General features: G+C 42.0%; 1 protein-coding gene across 5 annotated transcripts in view; it reads left to right on the top strand.

Moving 5' to 3' along the window:
• The window catches only part of LOC147313991 (chloride channel protein 2-like), a 190858-nt gene that overhangs the window by 57494 nt on the left and 106441 nt on the right, over positions 1-26923 (top strand). For 4 of the 5 annotated variants that reach the window (XM_086260743.1, XM_086260747.1, XM_086260744.1 and 1 more), the window contains exons 2-3: positions 2087-2237; positions 19251-19301. In XM_086260743.1, coding sequence (XP_086116869.1) covers positions 2087-2237; positions 19251-19301 — 202 coding nt within the window. The remainder of the gene's footprint in view (positions 1-2086; positions 2238-19250; positions 19302-26923) is intronic. The other variant, XM_086260746.1, reaches the window with a different exon arrangement.

The following is a 26923-nucleotide window of genomic DNA, read 5'->3' on the forward strand; positions in this document are numbered from 1 at the left end:
GGGAGCGGGATTCATGGAACGATGAGGAGGGAGTAGAGTTGGAGAGCCTGTTACAACTTCACAGAAAAGTCATGTTATGTGATTCCACTTCATTGTGTTTTATTAGACACATCCCCAGTTCAACTTTGGGAGGATACACAAACCTCAGGTCTGTGCCAAATCAAACGGCTGGTGTGGCGACCCATTTGGAAATAAAGGAGCAGCCAAAAAGTACCTAAAGAATTACCAAGTTTGAGTCTGACTGTGAATTTTGTCCAAAATACTTGAGCATTAAGTCTACAGTGGACACCCGATGTCAGTATAAAAAGACATGATGCCAATTGTTGTTTGAGCAGTGTTGATACTCAACTTTGTGGACCCGATAACGCAAAAATGAAGCGATGAGATATTGTCAGTGCGTCTGCTAAAAATCTTGATAAGTTCAAATCTCGGTGACTTTGACCTCAACGAGAAGAAAGTCACCTAGGACTTTCAAATTGATACAATAGGTGCATCTACTAGGAGGCTGAGGGGCAGCACTGGCGGCTGTCAGTATTTTTGCAATTTACTATAGGCAGCAATATTCTCAAACAACTAAACCACCACCAACAATAACCTTCGTTACACTTCTAACACTGTTATTTCCACCACTACGTTGTAGATTTTACCCACCAGTGAAAACAAAGCAGAAGATTTTAATGAGAGTACATTGCTGATTCCCAAAGGGACAGCTTGAACTGTAGAGTATCTAGCACTGTGTTCTTATTCTTGCTTCTATTGAACATGACCAAATATAGTCCGATACACTTTTTGGGACCTTTCACAACCAAGTGAGTGCTGATGAAAGTATATACTGAAACACTTCAGGAATGAGGCTTCATTATACCCCATTTCCTTATTTGTCCTGTTCACTTTGGACTAACACTGTGATGTGTGCAACATTTTGCAAAAGTCTGAATGTGTTTGCATGTAAAGAATTGGGTTTATAAGTATCCAAATTTTGAACATCACACAGCAACTTTGATGCGGCCTTGATGGCCTTGCATGACCTGCTTCAGGAAGTTTTAAAAGCCTTGCTCTGTTGAGAGTGGAGGGGGCGGGGGCCAAGAGGAAATCATCAGTGCCCCAGTTCCTGTCCAGTACCCAAGATTACTATGGGAGGGCGAGCTGCCATCTAGGTGGTGCATAAAACTTGACATTTCCTGCCTCTTGTATTGCTGACTTGACTTTTGTGTGTGTGTGTGTGTGTGTGTGTGTGTGTGTGTGTGTGTGTGTGTGTGTGTGTGTGTGTGTGTGTGTGAGAGATGCAGCTTTTGGAGGGAGTCAGTTTGAGATGGAAGGTTCCTGTACTGAGGTCACAGATTACAGCCAGTAAGGAGTCACTGAGTCTATTGCTGAGCATAAATTTATTACGTAAACCTGTGAAAAAGCGAGGACGCAAACCAAGCTAATAGACATACAGTAAGATCTCAAACACACAGGAGGAACCCATCGAGTAAACAAACACTGAGTCATAAGGAGTATTATATAATACTACAGTGTAACGTTTCTTGAAAGTCAATCTTTTCTTAATGAAATCAATCTTTTATGCTTAACTGTGGTTAAATTTACCCAGACCTAACCCTAACTTGATCTTACGCATCAACAGCAGTATTTGAATGGCGCCATTTTAAAAGAGTTATCCTTTGGTGGAAGAATGTGGCCTGGGATGCTGAGTGGAGCAGCCGCTATCAAAACTCAAGTTAATGCATCACAAGCATAGGGCAGAATTTCAGCAGAGTGTATCTCATGTTGTATTTACACAGAAAGTGTTGCACTGCAGTTTTCATGCCATGTTTTCACTGCACACATAATAGTAACCAGGAGCTCCAAGTAACCAGAGCATCACATCTGTTTTTCATTTTCTATTTATTTTGCACTTCGAGCTCTGAGCAGTTGTAAGAGGCAGGTGACCTACGCTTAAGACTGCGCCTGAACGCCTCCTGTGTTGATACAGACTTTTGGTGATCCTCATTGAACTGTATTTTTGATTTGTTACTGACGTCTAGGGGCATGTTTAATATGTATGTTCCTTGAAACCTAAAAATATGACTGTGTCCATTTCCAGATGTATGGGCGTTACACCCAGGAGCTCGGGGTGTACGCCAAAGAGGAGGCCGCTCGGCTGAGGGAGAGCGGGCAGAGGCGATCAGTCAGCGATCGAAGCCGGACATTGGACCTGCTGGAGTACGACAAGGGCCGCTGTGCCAAGTGTCGGAGTAAGTTTCAGACCACACAGCCTCATACCGGTTTCTGGAATAAGGGCCACTGATGAGATTATTTCTGACCATTTGCTTAGCGTGATTTAATGACACTCAAATGAACAAAATTGGTGTGAAAAAAGTGCAAAGTTGGAGAGTTCCCGTTTGGCTTTAACTAAAATCTTTTTAGTGCCAGCACCAAAAATTTCCTCTTTTGTTTGAACATTTGTGACATATAATCTAAAATCCTGCCACTGCGGTGATCAGTGGGCCATTGCTCATTGCTATACAGTTTACTTTTTGGCCTTTTTCGTTATATCTTGTCATGTGTGATATAGCTATAGGACTTCTCTGTGACATTTTCTGGTGGTCGATAATGTCTGCCTTGGATGTGAGTGTCCCACAGTACTGACAAGACAAGATCGCTGAACATCGGGTTTTACTGTGGTTTGGCCATGTGCCCACTGACTGACAGCTCCAGTATGGCACAGTTCGATTACTATAAAGTGTGTTTACCCTGGTCATAGGGGCTTTTAGGAGGGAGGTTAGGGACCTTACTAAATTACTGGAATTCTGGACATTTCCAGGGCTTGGACGAAAGTTGATGGTTTTTCTAAATTGTTATTGGGAAGAAAAAAAATTAAGTCAGTCTTTGCAATGATTTAGCTCAGGACAGTCATAGAAAAGAAGTGCTATAGTGTGTGAGCCCCATTAATAGACATATAAACAGTACACACTCATATTTACATAGAGGAGCCTGAGACTTCCCCAGCTTGAGGAAAATTGTTTGGTCACTATTACCTTTGTGTTGAAAATGTAGTGCCAAAGGCACTTTGATAACTCTAAAATGGCTCCTCTGCCTTATGTTTAGCTTGAAGCATTTAGCTTACCGGAGAGTTAAAGGAAGAAAAGAGTCAAAAGTGCAAGAAAATGCTCACAAAGGCAATCCTTGGAGCTTTTTACTGCATGGCTGAATTCATGTGAACATTCCCCAGCCTTTCTCTCCCTGCTGTTGGTGGGGATAAAAAATAATTATGAGTGTGTGTGCATGTTATTCAGGCAGATAAGATTAGATAAGATTGTGTATAGAATGCTTTGCAGGATGAAAGAGGTTGTTAACACAACATTACAAAGGGAAAGTCTTTGACATTTATGTTGGATTTTGAAGGCACATGCACAGACTGTCTGTCTCAGATGGTAACTGAGACTGAGGTACCAGTTTAATTCTTGGTCAAGCTTTATTTGTCAAGAAGTCTAAATCCAGACTGACACTGGTACAGACTGATTCAGACCCAAATCAGGATAAATCTCCATCAGAGGGATTAATTGCCTACAGTTGGAGTTTACATGGAGTGTTACTTTTACAGTATTGGGCTTGAATGTTTTTTTTTCAAACGGTTATTTTTTTTCCTGTGGAATAATTATTTATAAAATACACCTTTTTATAAGAGTTCAAAAAGAGTGCAGTTCACAAGTTTTGGTTTTCTGAAATAAAAGAAGTTCAAAAGCCATCAAAAATTTTCTGGCACTGGTCTGATTTAATATGTGAGTTAAATGGTCTATTTGTAACAATGGTCAGAGTTCAGGTTTTCAAATGATATTTGGCCTGTTTTAACCAGATTTCTCCAATGAGCTTTTAATGTACTTTATTATTGCAATCACTCTGTTCACTGTGCCAAAGTCACTGGTAGCAAAACAGCCCCAGGAAATGATGCTAACCCCATCATGCTCTGCAGTACAGTTTTAGGTACTCATTCAAACTCTGATAATTATGGCAAGATACCTTCATTTTTATCTCATGTGAACATAAAAGTCTTTATGATTGTCCATATGATCACCCACAAACTTTAGTCAAGACTGAAGGTGTCGATTTGGGGCCTCTTTCTTCACCCATCTCAGGGGTGGGTGAAAACCTGGCTGACGGTAGAGGGTGCAGGGGAGACATTTCTGTTTTGCTTTTTGTTTTTTTCAGATATGCATTGATCACACTGGTCTATTTCACTGTTTTTCAGTCCAATGAGTGCGGTAAAAGCCCAGGGGAGAGATCCCAGCTTTAGTCAGTCATGATCACTAAGAGAAAATTAAGAAACTTGACTCTTACAATTGCATGCTGTGCGGTCTCTGAGCCACAGAGAAAGGGGAGTTTGGAGAATTCAATGAAATCCCATTATTGTTAAAACAATGACCATAATGAGTGCACATAAACTCTTGACAGGAACCATACATAAAAAGATCCTAATGACTGGCTGAGCTGTTGGAGCTTGCCTGGTTGTTAGTGCAGTAATATTAATTTATAAATAGCTCATTCCTTTCTACTACTGCAGAAATGCTGAATGAAGACGTTTCTCTTTTTTAGCGTTATTTTAAGGACACACACTGTTCTGACTTAAATCAGCAGACAAAGGCACCTGTGGGTTGTGTGCTTATTGTCAGTGCGAGCAACGACATCATGTCCTGTATGGTGTGGGCGTAACGTTGCAGTAAAGCTGATTAAAAAGTTGCGAGTTAACAATCCAAACTGATAAAACAAGCAAAAAAAAACAACAACAACCCAAAAACCAAAACTTCTCTTCCAAACCTTAGGGACATGTTGAGACTTTCTACTTCTCGACCTACACTAGCTTTATATTTTCCAGGTTTTTTAGCTTCCCCAAAAATTAATATCTTGCAAGCTCCCCTCAGCACATTGTTTGTTTTTCACAGTAGTGCCAAAGTTTTAGGAAAATTTGTGTCAGCAAATTAGTGTGCTGACATCACCATCTGAGGTCTAAGTCATCAAAGGTGAAAACCTTGATTCTAACTCTAGGCTATCACAGAATGTAATTTTTGCTCTTACTGTTATCCTAAGTCTTGGCAATCAGGGAACAAATAAACTCATTGTTTAAAATGACACATCCGAAAAAGAAAAATCAGTTTTGCCTTTCTCCAGCAGATAGGGTTAAGTTAGGGTTATCTCCTATAATGATGTCTGCTTCAGAGGTCTGAAAGCAGAAACAGTAAATGTTGTACGCGTTTCTGAAAATGCATGCATTTCTGTTCCTGGTCAGCATTGGCCACACAATACAAGCAGCATGTTTGCTATTCCAGGTTTTTGTTGCAGGTGCTGCAAAAATGAATGTATTTGACTAACTTGCACTGTGCTCACATGCAAGCCTCCCTCTTAAAAATCCTGTAACCTTCAGAAGGGTTGGGGTTAGGCCAGCCACCAATCGTGGTGTGCAAATGTAAATGTTTTGCAGCGGCTTGGATCAGTGGACAGTAACTTAGGCTTCATCAGACTGCTCAAGGGTTGTTGACCATGCTGCTGCCTATTCAGTGTTAATGGACTGCCCTCTGCTGTTCATAAGTGATCGGTGCAATCATATAGACATGTTTGTCCTAAAATCAGCAGATTTTTTTTCTGTGTGTGTGTGTGTGTCCTCTGCTCTCATCTGAGTGATGAGTTTTGCCGTTGTTTTGCTGACAGCTGATGACTCAGCTACCAGTCCATCTCTTTTGCCTCCTCTCATCATCTCTACACTGATCAGGACACCAAAATGCCAGCGATTCAATGGATTAGTCCCTCAGCAGGTAGCTTCAAGCATGAGAGAGGGGATGTGGATAGCCCTGCGGCCACACACACTTTTCTCTCTGCAGGAGGGAAAAGGCAAATATAAACACACACAGAGTGAGGCAAAGGCATAAGCCACAAATCGACCGGCTTAGAACATGTTAATATAAACCTGAAACACACACACTTTTTTATTTATTCATTGCTGTGGGTTATGACTTGTGCATGGATATGGACACACAGATATACACAATCCTGTTGCGGAGTTCTGCACAATCTCTTTATTATTGCTCACACTGTTTTCTAATTCACACTTTTCTCTCTCTCTCTCTCTCACACACACACACACACACACACACACACACACACACACACACACACACACACACACACACACACACACACAGAGAGAGAGAGCAGAGAAACAAACTCACATCTCCCTTTTCATTTACTGCTGTTTAACGATGCTGAATGGCACAGCCAGGAGCAGTCTGTAGCCTGTCCTCTGCATTCTGCGGCCCCACAGGTGCTGTCATCGTTTCAGCTCCATGTCGACACTGTGTTTTTTTTTGTTTTTTTTTCTTTAATGATGTATAGAAGTCCCAGCAACTCGGTGCAGCCTGAACAACAAGTAGAGTGGGTTTCAATATGGTCAGCATTAGAGTACAAGTGAGCTGTAAGATGCTGATGGTCTGTTAATGTGTGTTTAATGTCAGCTTTATTGCTGGTCAATTTTTAGGGAATGGTATAAAAAGGATGGGCTCATTAGATGAGAGTAAAATCCTAATAAGAATGTAGTGATGCATACATGGCCTTATATTTAAATTTAAACTCAGAACCCAAGAATGTGCTCTTGAAATTAGCATAAATCATGGGAGATACTTAACCTGGTGTTTATTTTTAGGCTTTTGTTGTGTGGCTTTTGTTTCTCAGCCGGGCGGGATTTTTTTTTTTTCTTTTTCGTTTTGAACAATTGTGGGTGGGTGTGTTCGTGGGTGTGTTGTTTTTTTTTTTTTTTTTTTTTTTTTTTTTGGGGGGGGGGGTCTGACACAATAAACTAACACATAGGGACAGACATAGCTGGACTGGCCAGCGAGCCGCTGGCGATTTTTTGTTTTTATGGGCCGATCGATTTTGGGTATAAATAATGAAAGGTGTTGGATTGGCCATTTGGTCATGATCGACTCTGGGCTGGACCAATTACAGCCGAGGAGGTTGGATGCACCCTCCCCCTTGTTTAGCAATCTTATAGACGAACTGAAGAAAATGGAGAACAAAAAAGGGAAGGAGGTGCAGAAAAAATTATGGCCAAAAAGAAACAAGCCCTTCAGGCAGACGCTGCCAAATGTGTAAAAATAACTGAATTGTTTGGCGGTAGCTATGGCATAGCTTCCACAGATTTAGCAACATCAGCAAGTGGTGGAGGCCAGCAGGTGGATAAGGGAAAGGGGAGGCAAGAGGAGGAGAGACCCGAGGCGGCCGCCGGTCATAGTGGCAGAGGAACTGAACTTCAGGTAAGAAGTTATGACCTGCTGTCTCTCTGTGTCAGATATAAACCAAGTTTAGTTGTAGTTTGTTTTCGTTGTGCTGACTTTTTACAGTCGCTTAGAATAACTGGTACTGCTACTAGCTAGCATGACAGAGTTTATATACTGCTGGGCGGGTGCTATGAAGTTACTGATAGTAAATTTTATTTTATGCTTAAGGTTAGTTTCTCAAACTCCTCAAAATCTTAACAAATTGTGCCAATCCTTACATGTTGCACCAGGCTGATTTATCATCAAAAGTGGAGAAGTCTGTGACAGAGGAGACAGAAGAGCAGCAGAGAGAGATGGAGCAAGAGAGAGAAATAAAAGAGCAGGAGAGAGAGATGGAGATGGAGAGATGACTTTATGTCATCCATGAGGGATGCATTTGACATATGTTTCACATATTATAGCCCAACAAGTTACTTATAGCAATTTAAATACGAGCAATCAGTTTTTGGCAAATACCGGAAATCAGTTTTTGGCAGACAATCGCTTTTTGGCACAACACCGGCTATTGCCATTTTTTGTGTTTCTTTTTATCGCTGTGTAACTGAGTTCAATTGAAAGCCTGCATGCGCTAGTACCTCTTGCCACAAGTTCCCAGAATCCTTTGCGGTTTTACCCCTGAATGACGTCACATTTTTGGTGGGCCGGTCTCTAGTCAAAATGCCCGGGCCGATTTTTTTTTTGTCCCAGTCCAGCCCTGGGGACAGGTGTTGTCTTTGTAAAGGACATTTCCCAGACACAACGGTTATACTTGTGTTGCAGCAGTGCTCAGAAGCTGATCCTGGAGGAGGGTCAGAAACTCACAACGGCACCTGTGAACTGAACAATATATTCATTTAATTTTTAGCTTGTAACTGGTGACTTTTAAACCGTTATTGCATTTGCCCTACCAGCTGTGCTCATCTATCATTCCCTTAAGAGACAGAGTCCAGTCCTGCACCATCAGCAGTGGCATTGCTGCCCTTTCCATGCACGACCCCCTCTGAGCAAGTGACGAAAAAGTCCCTTTAAACTTTGAGACATCAGCAATTTAAAGAGCTCTGAATTTTAAATGCCTATAAGTTACAAATTTAAGGGCTAATGACTTGTGATATGATTCTCCATGGAGAATCATATCACAAGTCACAAGAGGGGAGAACACAAAAAAACAGTATATTCATATTTAGGACATTTTTTTTTCCATCTTTAGTAATTTACATATGATTAAAATTAAACAAACTATAAAATGATGGCAGACTCTCAACAGACCACAGGTTTTATCTGTAACATAGGTCTTAAAGGATTGACAGTGATTTTATATACTCAAATTACCTCAATTTAAGGACCATAAAGTGGAAAACGGTTACCACAAGAGTGAGCATACGGTCTTTTCACCGACTGTTAGCTGTTCAACCACCCAGTGGAGTCCTTGGGGAAGGTCTTATTCTTGTGCCACATAACCAGCAGGGTGCAGCATTGAGCTTCAGAGCGCTACACTGGTGCTAAAGGTGGGAATGTGTTTGCCGGAGAAAACAGGGACTCCGGAGAGGAAGAGTAATCTCGGCGGTCCCTCTTGTCCTCTACAGTAGTGTTTTGTGTGTGTGTGTGTGTGTGTGTGTGTAATCTGTGGATGTCAGGGATAATCTTCTTATCCTCAGCCTGCCTGTTCACACTGCATTGATTGGTCACACACGTCTGTGCTGTATTCTGTTTTTTCATTTCATCCAATTATTATTACTATTATTTCTCTCTATAAAAAGAGGAAAAATCAGTTTTAAAGTTTGGCTGAAGTTCCTGTATGTAGCCCCCAGAATAATTTAATTCTGTATGATAATCACAGGTGAGATAATCGAATTTCTCCCTGCGTGTTATTTTGCTCTAAAGGTTGATGGCATAAAGATACTGCTTCTGATGTGAAATTGACCGTTTTAAATCGAATCCCCCACACCAGACAGGGTTGAAGGGTAAGGATTACACAAGGGGGGTGTGTGTGTGTGTGTGTGTGTGTGTGTGTGTGTGTGTGTGTGTGTGTGTGTGTGTGTGTGTGTGTGTGTGTGTGTGTGTGTGTGTGTGTGTGTGAGAATTCTGTTAAAAGAGCTCAGCCATGAGAACGGACATAAAATATTCAGCTGACAAGAGAAAGTTGCCCTGCCGAGCACAGACACACAGAGTGGAGCGGTAGACAGTAACTCACAGCGATGCACCAATTCAAATCCCAGTCAAGCTTTATTCATCCACAGATGTGGCTCAGAGAACTGATGGGACTTGCCAAAGCAAATCAGCATCAGCACCATTAGCTCCCCCCACCCCCCCACCCCTTGTTCTCTGTTTTTGTTGCTCTCGTCTCAGTTAATTGATTTTTTTTTTCTTGCTTTAATTCTCAGGGAAAAAAGATATAAAGCTGTTTTCTTGTGGTAATACAGGGGCTGAGACAAACAGGCTGGTAATAAAAGTGTCTATTTTTGTTCCCTCCATTGCATTGTCTCCATCTTTTTGTTTCTGTTGCTGTGGTGAGAGGGAGGGTGGTCACCTGAAGCTTTTGGAAGCATGTGCTGGTCTTGCTGCTGATGTCACAGACTCTCTCATCTCAGAAGAGAAAGGGACACACACACACACACACACACACACACACACGTGCCACATGTAAGCAGCTGTGCCCAGGAGGTGATCAAATCTACACAGCTGTCCTTTTTCTTCTTCTGTCTGTTTCTGTCCCTGAGTCCTCCTCAGTCTAATTGGCTCCGAGAGAGAGAGAGAGAGAGAGAGAGAGAGAGAGAGAGACACACACACACACACACACACACACACACACACACACGTGTGCCACATGTAAGCAGCTGTGCCCAGGAGGTGATCAAATCTACACAGCTGTCCTTTTTCTTCTTCTGTCTGTTTCTGTCCCTGAGTCCTCCTCAGTCTAATTGGCTCCAAGAGAGAGAGAGAGAGACACACACGCACGCACGCACGCACGCGCGCGCGCGCGCGCGCTTTGCTTCAACAGGTGTGATGTCAGCAGGAGCTCAGCGTGGCGCCGCATGTTGCCATGGTGACCGTCAGGCGCCTAGCGACCAACAGTTGCTCGCGTGCTCATGTCTTCTTCCCTTTCATCTTCCCTGCTCTTCAGCTCCTTCCTCGCAGCCCTCCTCTCTTGCTCCTGTGCTGTTTTCATTCATCTTCCTTCTTCTTCTTCTCTTCCTCTGTCTGTGTTCCTCCACTTGATGGTGGTGTAAAAAGATGGATTTGAACAGCAGAGCAGAAAAGCGTCTGATATCCTGATGGCCTGTCCAAATGGTGGAATGGACACATTTGTCATGGGACACACATACCCAGACTCGCACAGACAGACAATGGTACGCGCACTGATTAACCAGTGATACTTCCCATGTCGGCATTCAGGGACCCGTGTGAGGTGCAGGGTCTGTTGGTCTTACTAGCAGCTATGTGTCCTGTGTATAACCTGTGTTTAAATGCACCTGCATGTAAAAACTGTGTCTGCACAGAATTACAAGAAGAAGCTGTGAGGAAGCTTAAACATAGTAACCACATGCATAAAATATGATTAGGCAGAAAGGCAATGGTCATGTCAGCTAGTGTATGTAAGATGGCAGGATGTATTTTTAATGGATCAATTCTATGTTTATGAGACTGTATGAATCTTTTGGAACATGTAATTGCACAGTGATCAACATGTATTCATGAGTAAAATATTCTTTCTTTTCTATGAAATAAACTCTATGGACTAAATGACGTGACAGAGCTTTGGTCCATGTGGCTCACAATGACTTGTAACCCTGAGCTACAGCTATCCCACTACAGTCTCCAGCATCTTTCATATTATCATTGTGCACCCATTTCATTCACTTCAGAGTCTCCATCATCGAGGCAACGTAGCAGAGACTCTGTGATTGTGGTGTAAGACACCCTTCATGGACCACATTTAACGAACCAGCAGCTTGTGCAGTGAATGGGCTCTGTTCCTCCATTCAAATCTACTCCGTACACACGCACGCACACACGCTTCTTAAACGTACGTTGTACATGAGCCACATGTGTGTACTGCTCATGCGGCCATGTGTTGGGTATCACACTCTGACGCACTGTGGGGGTGCTCAGATGTCATCACTTTTCAGCTACCTGCCAGATCCAGGAAGCAACACAACTGACACTCACACAGAGATCGTGTGTGTGTGTGTGTGTGTGTGTGTGTGTGAGAGAGAGTGAGTGAGTGAGAACTTTCACTTTAATATATCAAGTAACCAAGGAGACTTGGACCACTAATCAATATTTGATACAGTGCCACTTGAGGGGTGTGTGTGTGTGTGTGTGTGTGTGTGTGTGTGTGTGTGTGTGTGTGTGTGTGTGTGTGTACTTGGGCCACTCTTATCCATTGCTTTTACTATAGAGGTTGTGGCCCGGGTCCAATGTGAGTGTCAGCACAGAGAATCGTCTCCAGCCAGCTGTTGGCTTACATTTATTTTGTCATCTCAGGGAGAGGAGGCTGGTGGTAGTCATAACACTGCTCGTTGGAGCAATAAGATGGTGATGTTCATACACCTGCCCAAAAGTCAACCGGGGATAAATACAAAAGCTACCAGAGGATGCTCAATACCTTGAGGGAGGGTATGAGTTGTGTCCCGTGTGGGGTGTATTTATATTGAGTGATTACCTGTTTATTAAGATAATTCATGTGTACAGTATTCATTTAGTTCTTAAAGTCTCAAACCTTGGCTAAAAGGTTTGAGACTTTTTCTTCTCCTTATTATAGCCACTATGAAACTGTTACAGGAACCAACTCATCTTTACAGAACAATAAATATACTTCTAAAAGTTGATGTACATTCTAGCATCATTATTCACCTGACAAATCGGCAAAAGTCATAGTATGGCATCATGTCAGGCTGAACAACTCTAACTTTTAGAGTTCAAATGCCGGTTTCAGAAACCAGTGGGTAACATCAGTGTTGCTACATACGTTACTTAGATTCTGTTTCTGAGGAGGTTCGATCCAGACTAGGTGTTACATTCCAAATAAAGTGGTTTTTGAGTGAAACACAATAAGAAGAGTGCAGCTATGGGACTGTCCCTTACCTCAGGGGTATGTCGTGAATTTGGCAGTTGGTACCAGTATGGTAAAATAGAAATGGTAAATGAACTTGCTCTTATACAGCGCTTTTCTACTCTTCCTGAGAGTTCAGAGTGCTTTATACAGCATACCTCATTCACCAGCTCTTCTTTGCTTTCGCAACTTGGGGTTGAGTATCTTGCACAAGGATACTGAACCCCAAGGAAGCTGTACGGCCTGAGCTAGAGCCGCTCATTAACACTGGATTCAATCAATCAAAAGTGTGTGAAAGTATATCAAGATGAATTCTTTTATCAGAAAATAACTTCAAAGCATGTGATAATGAACAGATGGATATACTTAGGTTAGCCTAAGTAGAATGATGGCAGATTCAATACAGAAATTTTAGGACTTCTTTGCACAGCTAAAACTTTTGTTTCCTTTGCACTTGTTGCTGCTGTTGTCTCTCTGCTCCTACGACGTCTGTGAACCCTTGGGGACCTTTTGACCCAGGGAAATGCACATACCAGCGAAAGTATGGGATCAAGCATGGCTTGACAGTTGACAGCAACACTGATGGGTCACGTATCGCTCTATGCTGTAAGAGGCCTGGTCTGTGGGTACATTATTCATTATCCTTGTGGCCAGTGTTGTCAGTGACTGCTCCCCTGCACATCTATCTCCTGTTGACAATTGGCTAAGGAGAAACAGTGAAACTACCACTGAGGGACTCATTGGGTTGCCAGAGTCATCAAGTTTCCACATCTGCCAGGAGCTGTTTTAAAGAATAATGTAGTTCCCCAGTTCAGGTTCCTCTCTGCCCACTTGAAATATTTTGAAAAATGCAACACGTTGAGGGTGAAGGATGGGTTGACAGATACTAGGGGAGGGGGAGTTGAGAGTTGGGCCAGGAGAAGGCAAGTGTAGTGTGAATCATTCACCAATATAATAAACTGGTAACAGCGCTGATTAATACCTCAGAAATTGGTTCTCACTGACAAAGGTTGATTTTTCAACATTACAGTCTAAACTGCAGTCCTCCCACTTTTAAAAGCAGCCATTCGGTAGATGCAATAAAATACCAGATTTATTTCTTAATTAAGTGCAGTAGGATGGGAATTTGTCTGCAGAGATACAGTTTGTGAGTACAGAAGTATAAATCAATAAGCCCTGTGCGTGTTGCCGACAGCTTTTACTGCAGCTGTAACCAAGCAGGCCAAAGTTTTATTAATGCCATCATTAATCTTATGAGTTTGAATTGTGATATCAACATGTGGTTTTAAGAGTCGGCCCCTCTCACAGTAAAATCAATGCTTATTAAACTCCAAATGCCACAGAGAAGTCGGCGTCCTACTTTCTCTGTTACTTTGCAGGGTTTTTTTTTTTTAATTTAATTTTTGTTTTCATGTTGCTTGATCTTTTCTCTTGTTTCATTTCTCCCCCCTCTTCCTTTATCTGTCCTTCTTTACCTCTTAGTTATATCTAATCCACTCCCCCTTCATTTCTCTCCTTTCATCTAATTATCTTGTGGACCCACAGTCTCTCTCTCTTTTTCTTTCCATCTCTTTTTTCCACTCACCCTTCCATTTATTTGACCTCTTCTCAATCTTGTCTCTCCACTCAGCTTTCTTCACTACCGTCTCGGTAGGCAATCCATCACCTCCCCCTCTCCTCTGCTGGGTATAATCTGAGGTATGAGTATGTGTTTGTGCGGGTGTCTCCCTCCTTCCCCATCCATCTGAGCCTCCATGTTCTGAGTTATTACTATCTAATCATCAGTGAGCCCAGAGCTAATCCACCATCCACACACATCCATGTTTTTTCCCATACTTTGCAGGTTTGTATCAAGACTCGGAGGAGAGCAGTGAACTTTTCCTCTTCTAGTGTAATTGTCCTTTTTGTAGGACAGGCTACCTGCAGGAGATGCACACGGCTTTTCATGCTGCAGCACCAATGGATTTTTGCTGTTGCTGGTTGTTCCTCTGCAGATCTATCATCAGTGTCTTTGTCTGCCCTTTGCTTTAAAAGCAGAGAGTCATATGTTTATGATGCTCTCCTGACGTCATAGACGGGATGCTGTCTGCTGACATTTAACGTACAGATCAGCACAGGCTCATGGAAGGCCTCAACATGACGTTTCAGTTTTGATTAGATTTCATCCTGGCCATACTATTTGATTATGATCATATAAAAAATTGTTTCAGTAGACATAATGACATAAGAATGGATAATTAACCAAAACTTTGCTCAGTCCCTTGCCCTTTTTTTTTTTTTTTTAACTGTTACTTCAGCTGTTGTCATGCTCGTTTAGCCTATAGTTTCTCTCTTCTGCTGTCGCTGTGTGTGTGAGGGGAAGTGAGGAGGAGCTGAACGTGGACTGAAGTGGTAGAATAGAGAAGATGGTGTTATCTTGAGCTGATTGCAAGTTGCTAGCCTACTGTAAGGGCAACACAAACTTTCCAAGTAGTGTTGATTGGTCCAGAACCAGAAACGGGCAAATGCCGACTGAACCCAAGCGTCTGTACGTCTGACAACAGTGAAATAACTGTGGGAACATGTTTCACATAGGGAACGCTTGGAGGATGGGTGCTGTATGTGTCAGCTTGAGGCAGTGCAAACTCACACATATGTATCCATATGAAAAAGATCCACATAATTTAAGTCAAGTCATCTTTATTTATATAGCACATTTAAAAGACATCAAGTGTCAGCCAAAGTGCTGAACAGAGGGATAATATAATAAAAAGAATTAAAATAGATAAGATGAAAACATTACAGAAACATTGTAAGACATCCATATGTTTGTAAAAAATATCTGTACATGCAAATATGCACATACATATACAAAAATGTACACATTCACACACAAGCACACATATGTGAATATAAAATACATATATATGTGTATACCCATGCAAACATCAGTCAATGAGATAAAAGACCAGAATAGCTAAAACAGAATAAAAGAGGTGTCAGGGAGATCCGAAAGCGTTAGAAAATAGGTTGGTCTTCAGATTCGATTTGAAGACTTCCAAGGATGAAGAGGATTTTATGAAAGGGGGAAGACTGCACAACTCTGTTGCACAACTCTGTTGCTTGTGTTGCTTGTGAAGCTCGCACACAAGAATTTCACTCACATGTGCTGTACCAATGTACCTGCACATGTGATGTGACAATAAAAGTGATTTGATTTGATTTGACTGTTCCAGAGTCTCGGGGCAGCAATGGAGAAAGCCCTGTAACCTCTAGATTTGAACTGGAAGCGTGAAACTAATAACAGCATCTGACTGGAGGAGCGCATAGTTCGAGTGGGTAGGTGGAGGCTAAGAAGATCTGAAATGTAACCTGGAGCCAAACTATGGAGAGCTTTAAAAACAAATAATGAAACCTTAAAATCAGTTCTATATTTAACTGGCAGCCAATGCGAGTATCTGAGTAATAAACTCTCTCTTTCTGGTACCCGTCAGGAGCCTTGCGGCTGCATTTTGATCAGGTTGTAGGTGGGACAGGCTTGAGTGACAGATGCCTAAGTAGAGAGAGTTACAGTAGTCAAGATGTGATGATATGGAAGCATGAGTAACACTTTCCAGGTCTTTAGATGACAGGATATTTTTGAGTTTAGAAATGCTCCCGAGTTGGAAACTCATGAACAACTGAATTAATTTGCTTGTCCAGCTTGAGGGTAGAATCAAAGATGAAACCAAGATTTTTTTTACCTGGGGATGTACATTAGCTGATAATGGGCCCAAGTTGTTTCTTATAAGACTAATTTAAGCTCAAGTATTTCCAATGTAGAACTGACCTTAAATAAAAAGTTACTCTGATTAAAAGTATAATAACTCAAAAGTAAAAACAGGCAGGCTCTGAAAAGTATAAGAGAAAACAAAAACAATTTCTATGAGCTCTTTTTTTTTTTTTTTTTTGTCAAGCTAACTTATGTCACTGATATTGTAATAAACCGATATTAATACAATCAAGCTTTATTTCAACTTATGTTCTAATTCTTATAACTCTATCCAGATTTTAACATTTATTTTTGTGAAGCACCAGCCGAGAAAAATGAAAAGAATTTAAAAAAAAAAGAGAGAGAGAAGGAAAGAAAGACATCTAACTCAGATTACCGGAAAATAATATTTAGTAAGTCTTCTTAAATGTCTTAAATCTAAAGTAATGAGCCTGTTAAAGTGTAAGGAGTAGAAAATAGAGATCTTGTGCTAAAAGTATAACAGGCAAAAAAAATTCTGGCAAACAAAACATAAACAGATTTTCCCAAACAGTTATGTGTAGTTATTTACTTACTCATTCACGCTCTGCCCGCCTCTGCTCAGATCATCTGGGTGGTTGCTAGCTGAGAAGTTGCAGAGCCCCCTCTGGTGGACAGACAATGCACTCATGACATGGTTGAATGGTGTTTCTCCTGTCTCTCCTTTACTTTTTTAAAACTTGTGTTCATGGCCATCAGCCATAAATCAGCCAACTACCTGGGCTTGAGTCCCATTTACTGTGAGACAACTTACTTGTGGTGTTGTTGTATACATGTCTGGAGTTACTTCTGTGACCACATTATTCAAATTCAGCTGTCACTCTGTTTTTATCCTATCAGTTGGTTCAAGATCAATTCTAATATGACAGAAACTTTGTGGGTTTTTGTGTTTGTTTCCTCCCCACCAGGTTTACTGATCATTTGGGGTCATGTGCAAAGTGTTAATAACACCCTTTAACCTGTTCATAAGTCCATCTCCTTTACACTGCGCTGGCAAGAAGAGATCTAAAGCTTGATGGGTCAGCCCTGCCCGTGGTTTGTTAGCTTGGACCACGGTTCTTGAACGTCGATTAACAAACAGTTAATTTATGAAGTAAACATGACCAAGTGGCCTTTTATCCTTCACTATTATAATATTTGTATACAGTGGGGCAAAAAAGTATTTAGTCAGCCACCGATTGTGCAAGTTCCCCCACTTAAAATGATGACAGAGGTCAGTAATTTGCACCAGAGGTACACTTCAACTGTGAGAGACAGAATGTGAAAAAAAAATCCATGAATTCACATGGTAGGATTTGTAAAGAATTTATTCGTAAATTAGGGTGGAAAATAAGTATTTGGTCACCTCAAACAAGGAAAATCTCTGGCTCTCACAGACCTGTAACGTCTTCTGTAAGAAGCTTTTCTGTCCCCCACTCGTTACCTGTATGAATGGCACCTGTTTGAACTCATCATCTGTATAAAAGACACCTGCCCACAGCCTCAAACAGTCAGACCCCAAACGCCGCCATGGCCAAGACCAAAGAGCTTTCGAAGGACACCAGGAAAAGTATTGTAGACCTGCACCAGACTGGGAAGAGTGAATCTACAATAGGCAAGCAGCTTGGTGTGAAAAAATCAACTGTGGGAGCAATCATCAGAAAATGGAAGACATACAAGACCACTGATAATCTCCCTCGATCTGGGGCTCCACGCAAGATCTCATCCCGTGGGGTCAGAATGATCATGAGAACAGTGAGCAAAGATCCCAGAACCACACGGGGGGACCTGGTGAATGAGCTGCAGAGAGCTGGGACCAAAGTAACAAAGGTCACCATCAGTAACACACTACAACGGCAGGGAATCAAATCCCGCAGTGCCAGACGTGTTCCGCTGCTGAAGCCAGTGCATGTCCAGGCCCGTCTGAAGTTTGCCAGAGAGCACATGGATGATACAGCAGAGGATTGGGAGAATGTCATGTGGTCAGATGAAACCAAAGTAGAACTTTTTGGTATAAACTCAACTCGTCGTGTTTGGAGGAAGAAGAATACTGAGTTGCATCCCAAGAACACCATACCTACTGTGAAGCATGGGGGTGGAAACATCATGCTATGGGGCTGTTTTTCTGCCAAGGGGACAGGACGACTGATCCGTGTTAAGGACAGAATGAATGGGGCCATGTATCGTGAGATTTTGAGCCAAAACCTCCTTCCATCAGTGAGAACTTTGAAGATGAAACGAGGCTGGGTCTTCCAACATGACAATGATCCAAAACACACCGCCCGGGCAACAAAGGAGTGGTTCCGTAAGAAGCATTTGAAAGTCCTGGAGTGGCCTAGCCAGTCTCCAGACCTCAACCCCATAGAAAATCTGTGGCGGGAGTTGAAAGTCCGTGTTGCTCGGCGACAGCCCCAAAACATCACTGCTCTCGAGAAGATCTGCATGGAGGAATGGGCCAAAATACCAGCTACTGTGTGTGCAAACCTGGTAAAGACCTATAGTAAACGTTTGACCTCTGTTATTGCCAACAAAGGTTATGTTACAAAGTATTGAGTTGTATTTTTGTTATTGACCAAATACTTATTTTCCACCCTGATTTACGAATAAATTCTTTACTAATCCTACCATGTGGATTCATGGATTTTTTTTTCACATTCTGTCTCTCACAGTTGAAGTGTACCTCTGGTGCAAATTACTGACCTCTGTCATCATTTTAGGTGGGGGAACTTGCACAATCGGTGGCTGACTAAATACTTTTTTGCCCCACTGTATGTTCTCTCACACCGGATCATTCATTATCAACTCTTCTTATTAAACTGCCGTCCTTTTCTTTCTCCCTCTCCTCCTCATCCTCCTGCTCCTCCCCTTCATCTCATCGCCACTCTTCCAACACGTATCCGTCTGTCTCTGGGTTTGCGTTCTTCCATCACTCCTACGTCCTCCGCTGCTTGTTCATTTGTCGTGCTGCTGAGTTTGCACAGGGCCCACATCAATCACAAACTAATAATGTTATGTAGAAAAATGGATAAAAGAGAGATGGCTTTCTTTCTTTTACACTGAGGGAATAAAAGCTTGCGGGGGAAGAGAGTGTATACACACAAACACACACACAGTGACACACTGCTTGTATTTAACTATGCTATGTGGTCTGTTTGTCCTCTAGGGTCTGGGTACCCGTATGTTCTGGAGGCCCCAGCTCAGGACTTTATATCTGGTAAACAAGCGAACAAAAGAATATATATCATCCCGCAATCGCCCCTTGAACTACCAACTAGCCCACAGTCCTCACACTCTGCTACAGCAAATAAAGCTGCATTAGCGCTCAGACATTAATCTTTGATAAGTGCTCATTAAGTGTACCGAATGCTTGATCATTCTCCCTCGCTTTGCTGTGTATTAATATGTCCATCATTCTAATAAATATCACACGTAGGTATCTGCAGATTCCAGGTGTGTGTGTGTGTGTGTGTGTGTGTGTGTGTGTGTGTGTGTGTGTGTGTGTGTGTGTGTGTGTGTGTGTGTGTGTGTGTGTGTGTGTGTGTGTCTCTCTCTCTCTCTCTCTTAGGGCAACAAAACAAAAGGAAAAATGGTAACCGGATTCATATATGCACATTCACCTTGTGGCTTTGTATTAATCAACAGCCAACATGAAAAATATCTGTGTGTATATTATTCCCATTCCACTGTGTGCTCCTCTGCTAAAAAAGACTAACTCCCTCAGCCTGGCCTTATTACAGCTAGCCCCAAGCCCTAATGGAAAGTAATAACGAGCTCCAAACATCTGTGTGTGTCTCCGTGTGTGTGATACAGGGGATAAATGGTTCTGATTAAGGCCTGCTGCAGATGGGCATGATGATCAATGTCTCCCTTCTTTCTGTTGCTTAAGAACACAAAAATGTACCATGGACGGACAGACACACACACACACACACGCACACGCACGCTATAAGCTATAAGCTTAAACGACAGCAAAGGTACTGCATGCACAATACAAGTGCTCTAAAATTGTCGAGGGCAGGCTGTGAAAGTGTAAATCAGCACACTCGTTTGTCTGCAGAGGACTGCGGAACGGAAGTGCTGACTCTGCAGCGGCAGAGCACGGGTGGTGTGTGTGTGTGTGTGTGTGTGTGTGTGTGTGTGTGGGTGGAGGGGTTTGGGGTGGGGTGGAGAGAAGAGGAGGGCCAAACTGTATTGAGAGACTGAGAAATGAGGGAACTGCAGAGCAGCAATTGAAGAATAATTTGAAGAAGAAGGAGTTGGGGGAGAGGAAGGAAAATATATAAGACTGAGGGGTGGGAAGAAGCGAAATGGACAAAAGTGAGAGAGGGGCAGGTGACAGCAGAGGGCCGCAGAGTGGACAGCTGAAATTGATGAGCAGGGAGGGGGGGAAGGAGATGAGAGGAAGAGAGAAGCTTTCCAGGGAGTCAGCAGCAGGCCCCTTGGCTTTTGGTGCAGCAGGCTTTCATCCAGGAAATGAAATGACTTACCTCTCCCCAGTGCCATTCGAACTCAGCACACACACAAACACACACGCGTGCAAAGCGAGAAACATATTTCCCCGACGCATTTAAGCCAAATGCACACAAACTTGTACCGATTGGCTGTTATTGTGATCATCATTGCCACCATCTGCCTATTTTGGCTCTGTGTGTGTGTCCACAGTGTGTGTCCCTGTTGGAGAAATCATGCCGCCACTTTCTCAGTCACCTTGTCACAGCCAACTTTTATTCATCATTGTCATCATCACCAGTATTGGACTGGTGCTTTGCTGAGAGCCATTAAACAGAAGCATCCAGTAACCAGTTCAAACAGGGATTTTTCTCTCTGAGCCACATATAAATACCATGTAATCTCATGTGGTAGCTCATGGGAGTTTATTTTTAATCAATTACATAGGGGAGCATATTGCAAACGAGCAACTAATCAAAAAATCATTAAAAGTGACCTATAATGTTCATGTCCACCTCTGTATTTTAATTCTTGGACTTTATTAGAGGAGGGCAGGATTCATACTTCATAAATTTGCCTCATTTATCTTTTACTGAGCTTTGGTGGAGCCCCTCAGCTCAACGAGCAATTTTAGCTCGCTTTCTGTTCCCTTAATCCAGTTTACCTCTGATTGGCTGTTTGTCATAAACAGAAGGTATGAGCACAGGTGAGCCTGAGATACTCATTTTTTAGGACTGCCCCCTCTTGCTATCATCATCCAGATTTAAAGGCTGTGGCTTTGGCTCCCAGAGATTTACTTGTTGACAGACAGGCCTCTGTAGTGGAAAATTTGGCCATGTTTTAATATCATTATCCACCATTGTTACATGATACATATGACAGAAAATAAGGAAAAACATGATGGGGCCATTTTTCCATCGTGATTGTAACAAGCAAGTCTATAAGAATAAATAAGCCAAACATCAGCAATGCCCCAGCATAAGAGTTGCGCATAAAATAAACAATAACACAAGACAAGCAAGTATGAATAAATTACAAATATTAACTATTAAACCTAGCAGTATAATTTCAGCTTTGCAGGTGTGTGTGTGTGTGTGTGTGTGTGTGTGTGTGTGTGTGTGTGTGTGTGTGTGTGTGTGTGTGTGTGCGCGCGCGCGCGCATCACTGGACAAAACAGCTTTGTGATTAATGGGTTTTTATATCTACATTTGTGAATACAGTGGCAAACATCTCTACACGTGTTACTGTTGCTTTTAAAAAAATAAAGTCGTCATCGTGGCTGCTGCACTCAGCCAATGTCAACTTTTCACCTCTTTTCTCATTATTGATTCCTTCTACACTAATAGATCCAGGAGTGGAGGTTGCCATGACAGTAAAGTTTGGGGTCATTCTTTCAGAGGCCAGCAGGTCAGAGCTGGCTTTGTAGGTTCCAAAGCCTCTGAGGAGACATAGGACTGAAGTGACTTCCTGGAAAGAGACGGAGAGGGGAAAGAAAAAAGTCAGTCGCCTTAATGCATTCATTAAGGATGACGTTAGGACTGCAGTATTGATCTGTGTGTGTGTGTGTGTGTGTGTGTGTGTGTGTGTGTTCGCCTGGCAATGAAAAGGGCTATTGATCAACAAGTTTAAAGTTGTATGTAAAAGTTTTGAGCTCCAGAGGTAAAAATGGAGATACAGTAGTGACAGGTCTAGTCTAAGCAATTAACCAGAGACATGTAGTCACGGGTTGTAAGAGTTAGCTGTCACGGACATGCAGATGCCACAGGAACAACTTGAGAAGGTGCTGACAAAAGAATTATTTCCTATCCAGCTCTCTGCAGTGTCTTTAAGACTCAGTGCCATTGTAGAACTAGCTCCAACTTGGTCATATTCCCAGACTTGTTAAGCTCAGAGTGTGACTGATTTCTTAACAGGTCCTTTCTCTTCTGTTGGTTAACCACAAAGACGGTGTACATGCAGATGAGGTGGTCATTACCCGTAGCTGTGTAAACCCACATAAACTGGCTTTAGTATCTGCAAGAGATGAAGAGCTTTCCACCCAAAGATATTTCCTCTTTGGGGTTTAGTAAATGGTATAGTGGTGCCGAGCACTCAGCTGCCTGTTAGCATTGCATCCTCAATCTCTCTGAGTACCTAAGGTGTAGACTTTGATTCATAATTGGATGTAAGATTTTACCCCATGGTATCACCACCACGACAGAGTGTGTGTGTGTGTGTGTGTGTGTGGTGTGTGTTTTGGTTTGTTTTTTGTTTTTTTTTGTGTGTGTGTTGTTGTTGTTTTTGTTGTTGTTTTAATATATCATATGAGAGTAAATGAAAGAAAAGAAACTGTTATTGGCCTACTCAGGGTGAGCTGCACACAAAGATCAATAGCAATAGAGTTGCATCAACGTGGGTGACTTTTAATGTTATTTGAAACGGGTGACTACCACTGTGGGGTTGTTATTCAGAGTGGCACTGGCTCATTCAAACAGTTCTTAGAATATGTGTGAAGATTGCATCAATCTTTAGTCTTTTAAGTCGCTGGAAATTTAAGGACATTATTTTTTTATCAATTTGGTAATTTTGCTATTTTTTTTACTGCCCAAAGGTCCAGTCTTGAGTTCAGCAGAGAGTACTTATTGAGCTCCCTAACATCCTATCCAACTTGAGCTCCCTGGTGCCAGTCCTAGCTGTCACACTGCAAGAGGCGGGGTCACCCTGGACAGGTCACCAGTCCACTGCAGGGCACACACTCTGTTCCACACCTGTGGTCAATTTAGAATCACCGCCTAACCCGGGTTGTTCCGCTGGATTGTGGATAAAACTAAACCCATCAAAATATATAGCCAACAGGACTCTTTGGTATCTGTAACTGATGGCGTACTTTAATAGAAACACGCATGGGATGAGCCTCCATTAATTAGCTTCACTCTGTAAACACTCTGTGTACTGTAGCTAGAGCTGTAACTGAAGACCTAAATTCGGTCTTAACACTGTGTGTGTGTGTGTGTGTGTGTGTGTGTGTGTGTGTGTGTGTGTGAGAGAGAGAGAAGTGAGTTACCTAAAACTCGATCGATGTTTCAGAAGCTCTAGTCCAAAGCATGGACCTTGTTTGCTACTGGAGAACAGCTTTAAAACATTTATAAAGACATCTACAGGAATTCCTCTTCTTTATCCTGCCCTGCTTTTAAATGCAAAGAAATCCCCCCAGCTGGTTGTGTGAATTTTAGTGCTACTTCCTGAAGAAATGTTAAACATACATCACAAACTCTCTGGAAGTGATTAAAGGAAGTTACCGGGCGGTTTTGCATGTTAACTTTGCTGATTTTTAGCTGCTCGTTTTTGTGTGTGTGTGTGTGTGTGTGTGTGTGTGTGTGTGTGTGTGTGTGTGTGTGTGTGTATGCGCACAGATGCTTGTGTATGCCGATACGCCATTACACCTCATTAAGCAGACATTGTACTGCAGCCATAAGACGGGTGCCACAACAGTCGTTACTCCAAGAGTGATTGAGTGCGAGACGAGGTGCTTTGCCTTCTCGCCGGGGACTGACGCCGAGGCTGTTACAGAACATTTACATAAACATCACCTCCTTCTTACATCTCATTAGCATAGAGAACACATCAACATGTAGCAAGGAGCGGAGGAGGAATGGATAGATAGATAGTTTAAAGGACAGATAAATGGGGAGGAAGGGAGGGAAGAGCAACAAGGAGAGTGTTCTGAGTGACTGGAGATGGGCATATTTAGTAACAGAGGAAACATTTACAGATGCATTGTTAGTTTTTATTTCTCTAACATTGTTTTTTTTTTTGTGTGTGTGTGTGTCTTCAGGGGCTAATTTGTCCTGTTAGCTCTTTTCTTCATGCTTGTAACTCCTTTCTCCCTTGTGCTTCCTCTTTATTTTCTACAGCTGCACAATCAGCTCCTTTCCAAAATTAGCTAATTTCATCGGAATCACAAAGCCCAGTTGAATTACTTGGGGCTAGGTAAAGCTGTTGGGAACTTTGAGGAAATTAAAAGCCTAAAAGTGTCTCCCATCATCTACCCATGCTGTAAACTACTCAACCACAAATGCATAGTTTGCAGAGAAGAGAAAAACATGGTGATTGCTTGACATTTTCTTGTGCTTTTAAAATAGATTTGACCTGTCAAGGCATTCTGCAAGACCTCTAAAGGTGCCTAGAGGTGCCAAGAATATATGAGACCTGGGGGACATTAGAATCTCTGGGGACTTGTTAAACATTGGGCTCCTACAAATAGGTACTCACCCATACGATCGTGGCTCAAGAGTTTGGAGTTTGCCTTGCAATCGGAAGGTTGCCGGTTCGAGCCCCGGCTTGGACAGTCTCGGTCGTTGTGTCCTTGGGCAAGACACTTCACCCGTTGCCTACTGGTGGTGGTCAGAGGGCCCGGTGGCGCCAGTGTCCGGCAGCCTCGCCTCTGTCAGTGCGCCCCAGGGTGGCTGTGGCTACAATGTAGCTTGCCATCACCAGTGTGTGAATGTGTGTGTGAATGGGTGGATGACTGGATATGTAAAGCGCTTTGGGGTGCTTAGGGACTAGTAAAGCGCTATATAAATACAGGCCAATTACCATTTACCATACTGACTTGGTCATAAGTATTCAGCACCTATGAAGAAACGCGTTGCTTTACTCCTCTTCGTGGCCCCCAATATATCAACCATAAATAGAGGTGGCAGACTTTGTACTTCACAAATCAGTACAAATCAAGTGTATTTGAAGTCTTGTTTTTAAAGCGTTGAGCTGAGGTTTCCAGCCATTGTCCTTATAACCAAAAGGTGAGTTTGATGCTGGAAAGTCATACGAGAATGATTTGACAATCTCAACCACAGCTTACCTTATTTTGTAGTCTATTCTAGTTCAAGTGGAATTGTACATTTAAATTTAACATGAGTTGGGCAAGTCAGTCAGACTTGAAAATGGTCATTGAGACTATAAAGTAGCTGTAAAGTTTTTAATAAGTTGAAGAGTAATGTAGTTGGTTTCTTTGGGGGTTTTTTAAATTTTATTTTGGGTGTACAATTGGATGTCATTTTTGCAGATAGATATACTGGTCATTAGAAAGAATACAGGTTTAATGTACTTTCACATTGGTCATCTGCCGAGCACGTTAATAGGTAACCGTAGCTTGTGAGCACAGCATGATGTCTGAATTATTTTATTTTGCACTTTTGTGTTACGCAGCAAGGTGTATAGAAATCTAAGTTGACATGAGACCAAAAGTTGCGAGGAGCGATTGTGTGAACAGTACAATGCCACCAGCCTCCTTTGACTTTTCTTTTTTAAGATCTAGTCTATATATAGTTATAATATTTTTTTTTAAGTAATTGAAGTGGCTCACTGTTTAAGCAAATGACCATCTAGCTAAGTCAAGTATATGTGTCTTCATTTATATTTCTGATAAGGGCAAGCAGTGTTTATAAAAATATACACCAGTTAAATTCAAAGCAGAGCAGTCACTAACCTTTCAAACCAATCTCAAACAGCATTCTCTCATAAATCTTCTCTTATTTCCAGATTGCTTGCATCTTTGTTTCCAGAGTTGGGTATTGTCTCTGGAAGCAGGATAAACTCCACTTGTCCGTGATCACACTGGAATTAGTAGCACAAGTCCATTTCTGTATGTTTGATGTCTGTTTGTCTTTCTATAAAAGTCACTGCACACCATTTTTCACTGTTGTCTACATATCAACTTAGTGTGAACAACAGGTACCCAGAGTCAATCCAAATCTATGCTTTTAATGCCCTCATCTATTCCAGAATAGAGCGTGCCTAAGTCTCTGAAGATCTCACTGTAAAAATGTGGGAGAAAAAATTCCTCTGGCTCTGTCATCTGTTCCATATTTTAAACCATTCTGCCTGCAGAAGAGATGATTTTACGTTACAGATGTTGCATCTTCACTCTGCGTTTTATCTTGAACTTGCACATAGCTTATGTAAGAGCCTGCTGGTAGGCTGACGTAATGGGTAGACAGGAGAGGGGTGGCACGGTTTGCATATCTCTAGACTGCAACTTAGACATCTTGGAATGAAAAACTCAAAATATTTTTTTTCTTTGTTTTTTTGCCTTATCCCTTTAATCTACACTGTACAGTGTACAATACTAATGTTGTAGATTTTTTGTTTTGGTAAACTCTACAGTAGAGCAGTCATGGAATGAAAATGACTCTCTTCTACATTTGGATGTCATTAATAGAATGGTTGTTTCCATCCTCTTCTTCAATTTACTTTTGTGTTTGATCTTTATGTAGATTTTATAGCAGGTGTGTTTAGTCCACTTTTTAGAATAAGACACACACACACACCTTCCAGTCCCCTCTGCCGCTAAAGAAGTTAATTTCTACCACTGAGCGTACTCCTCCTCTCTTTAAAAGTTTCCGTTTA

The sequence above is a fragment of the Aulonocara sp. 'chitande type north' Nkhata Bay genome, linkage group LG14 (assembly GCF_057382095.1).
Source record: "Aulonocara sp. 'chitande type north' Nkhata Bay isolate Kocher_YH1m ecotype deep benthic linkage group LG14, A_spYH_male_GT1.1, whole genome shotgun sequence".
NCBI lineage: Eukaryota > Metazoa > Chordata > Actinopteri > Cichliformes > Cichlidae > Aulonocara > Aulonocara sp. 'chitande type north' Nkhata Bay.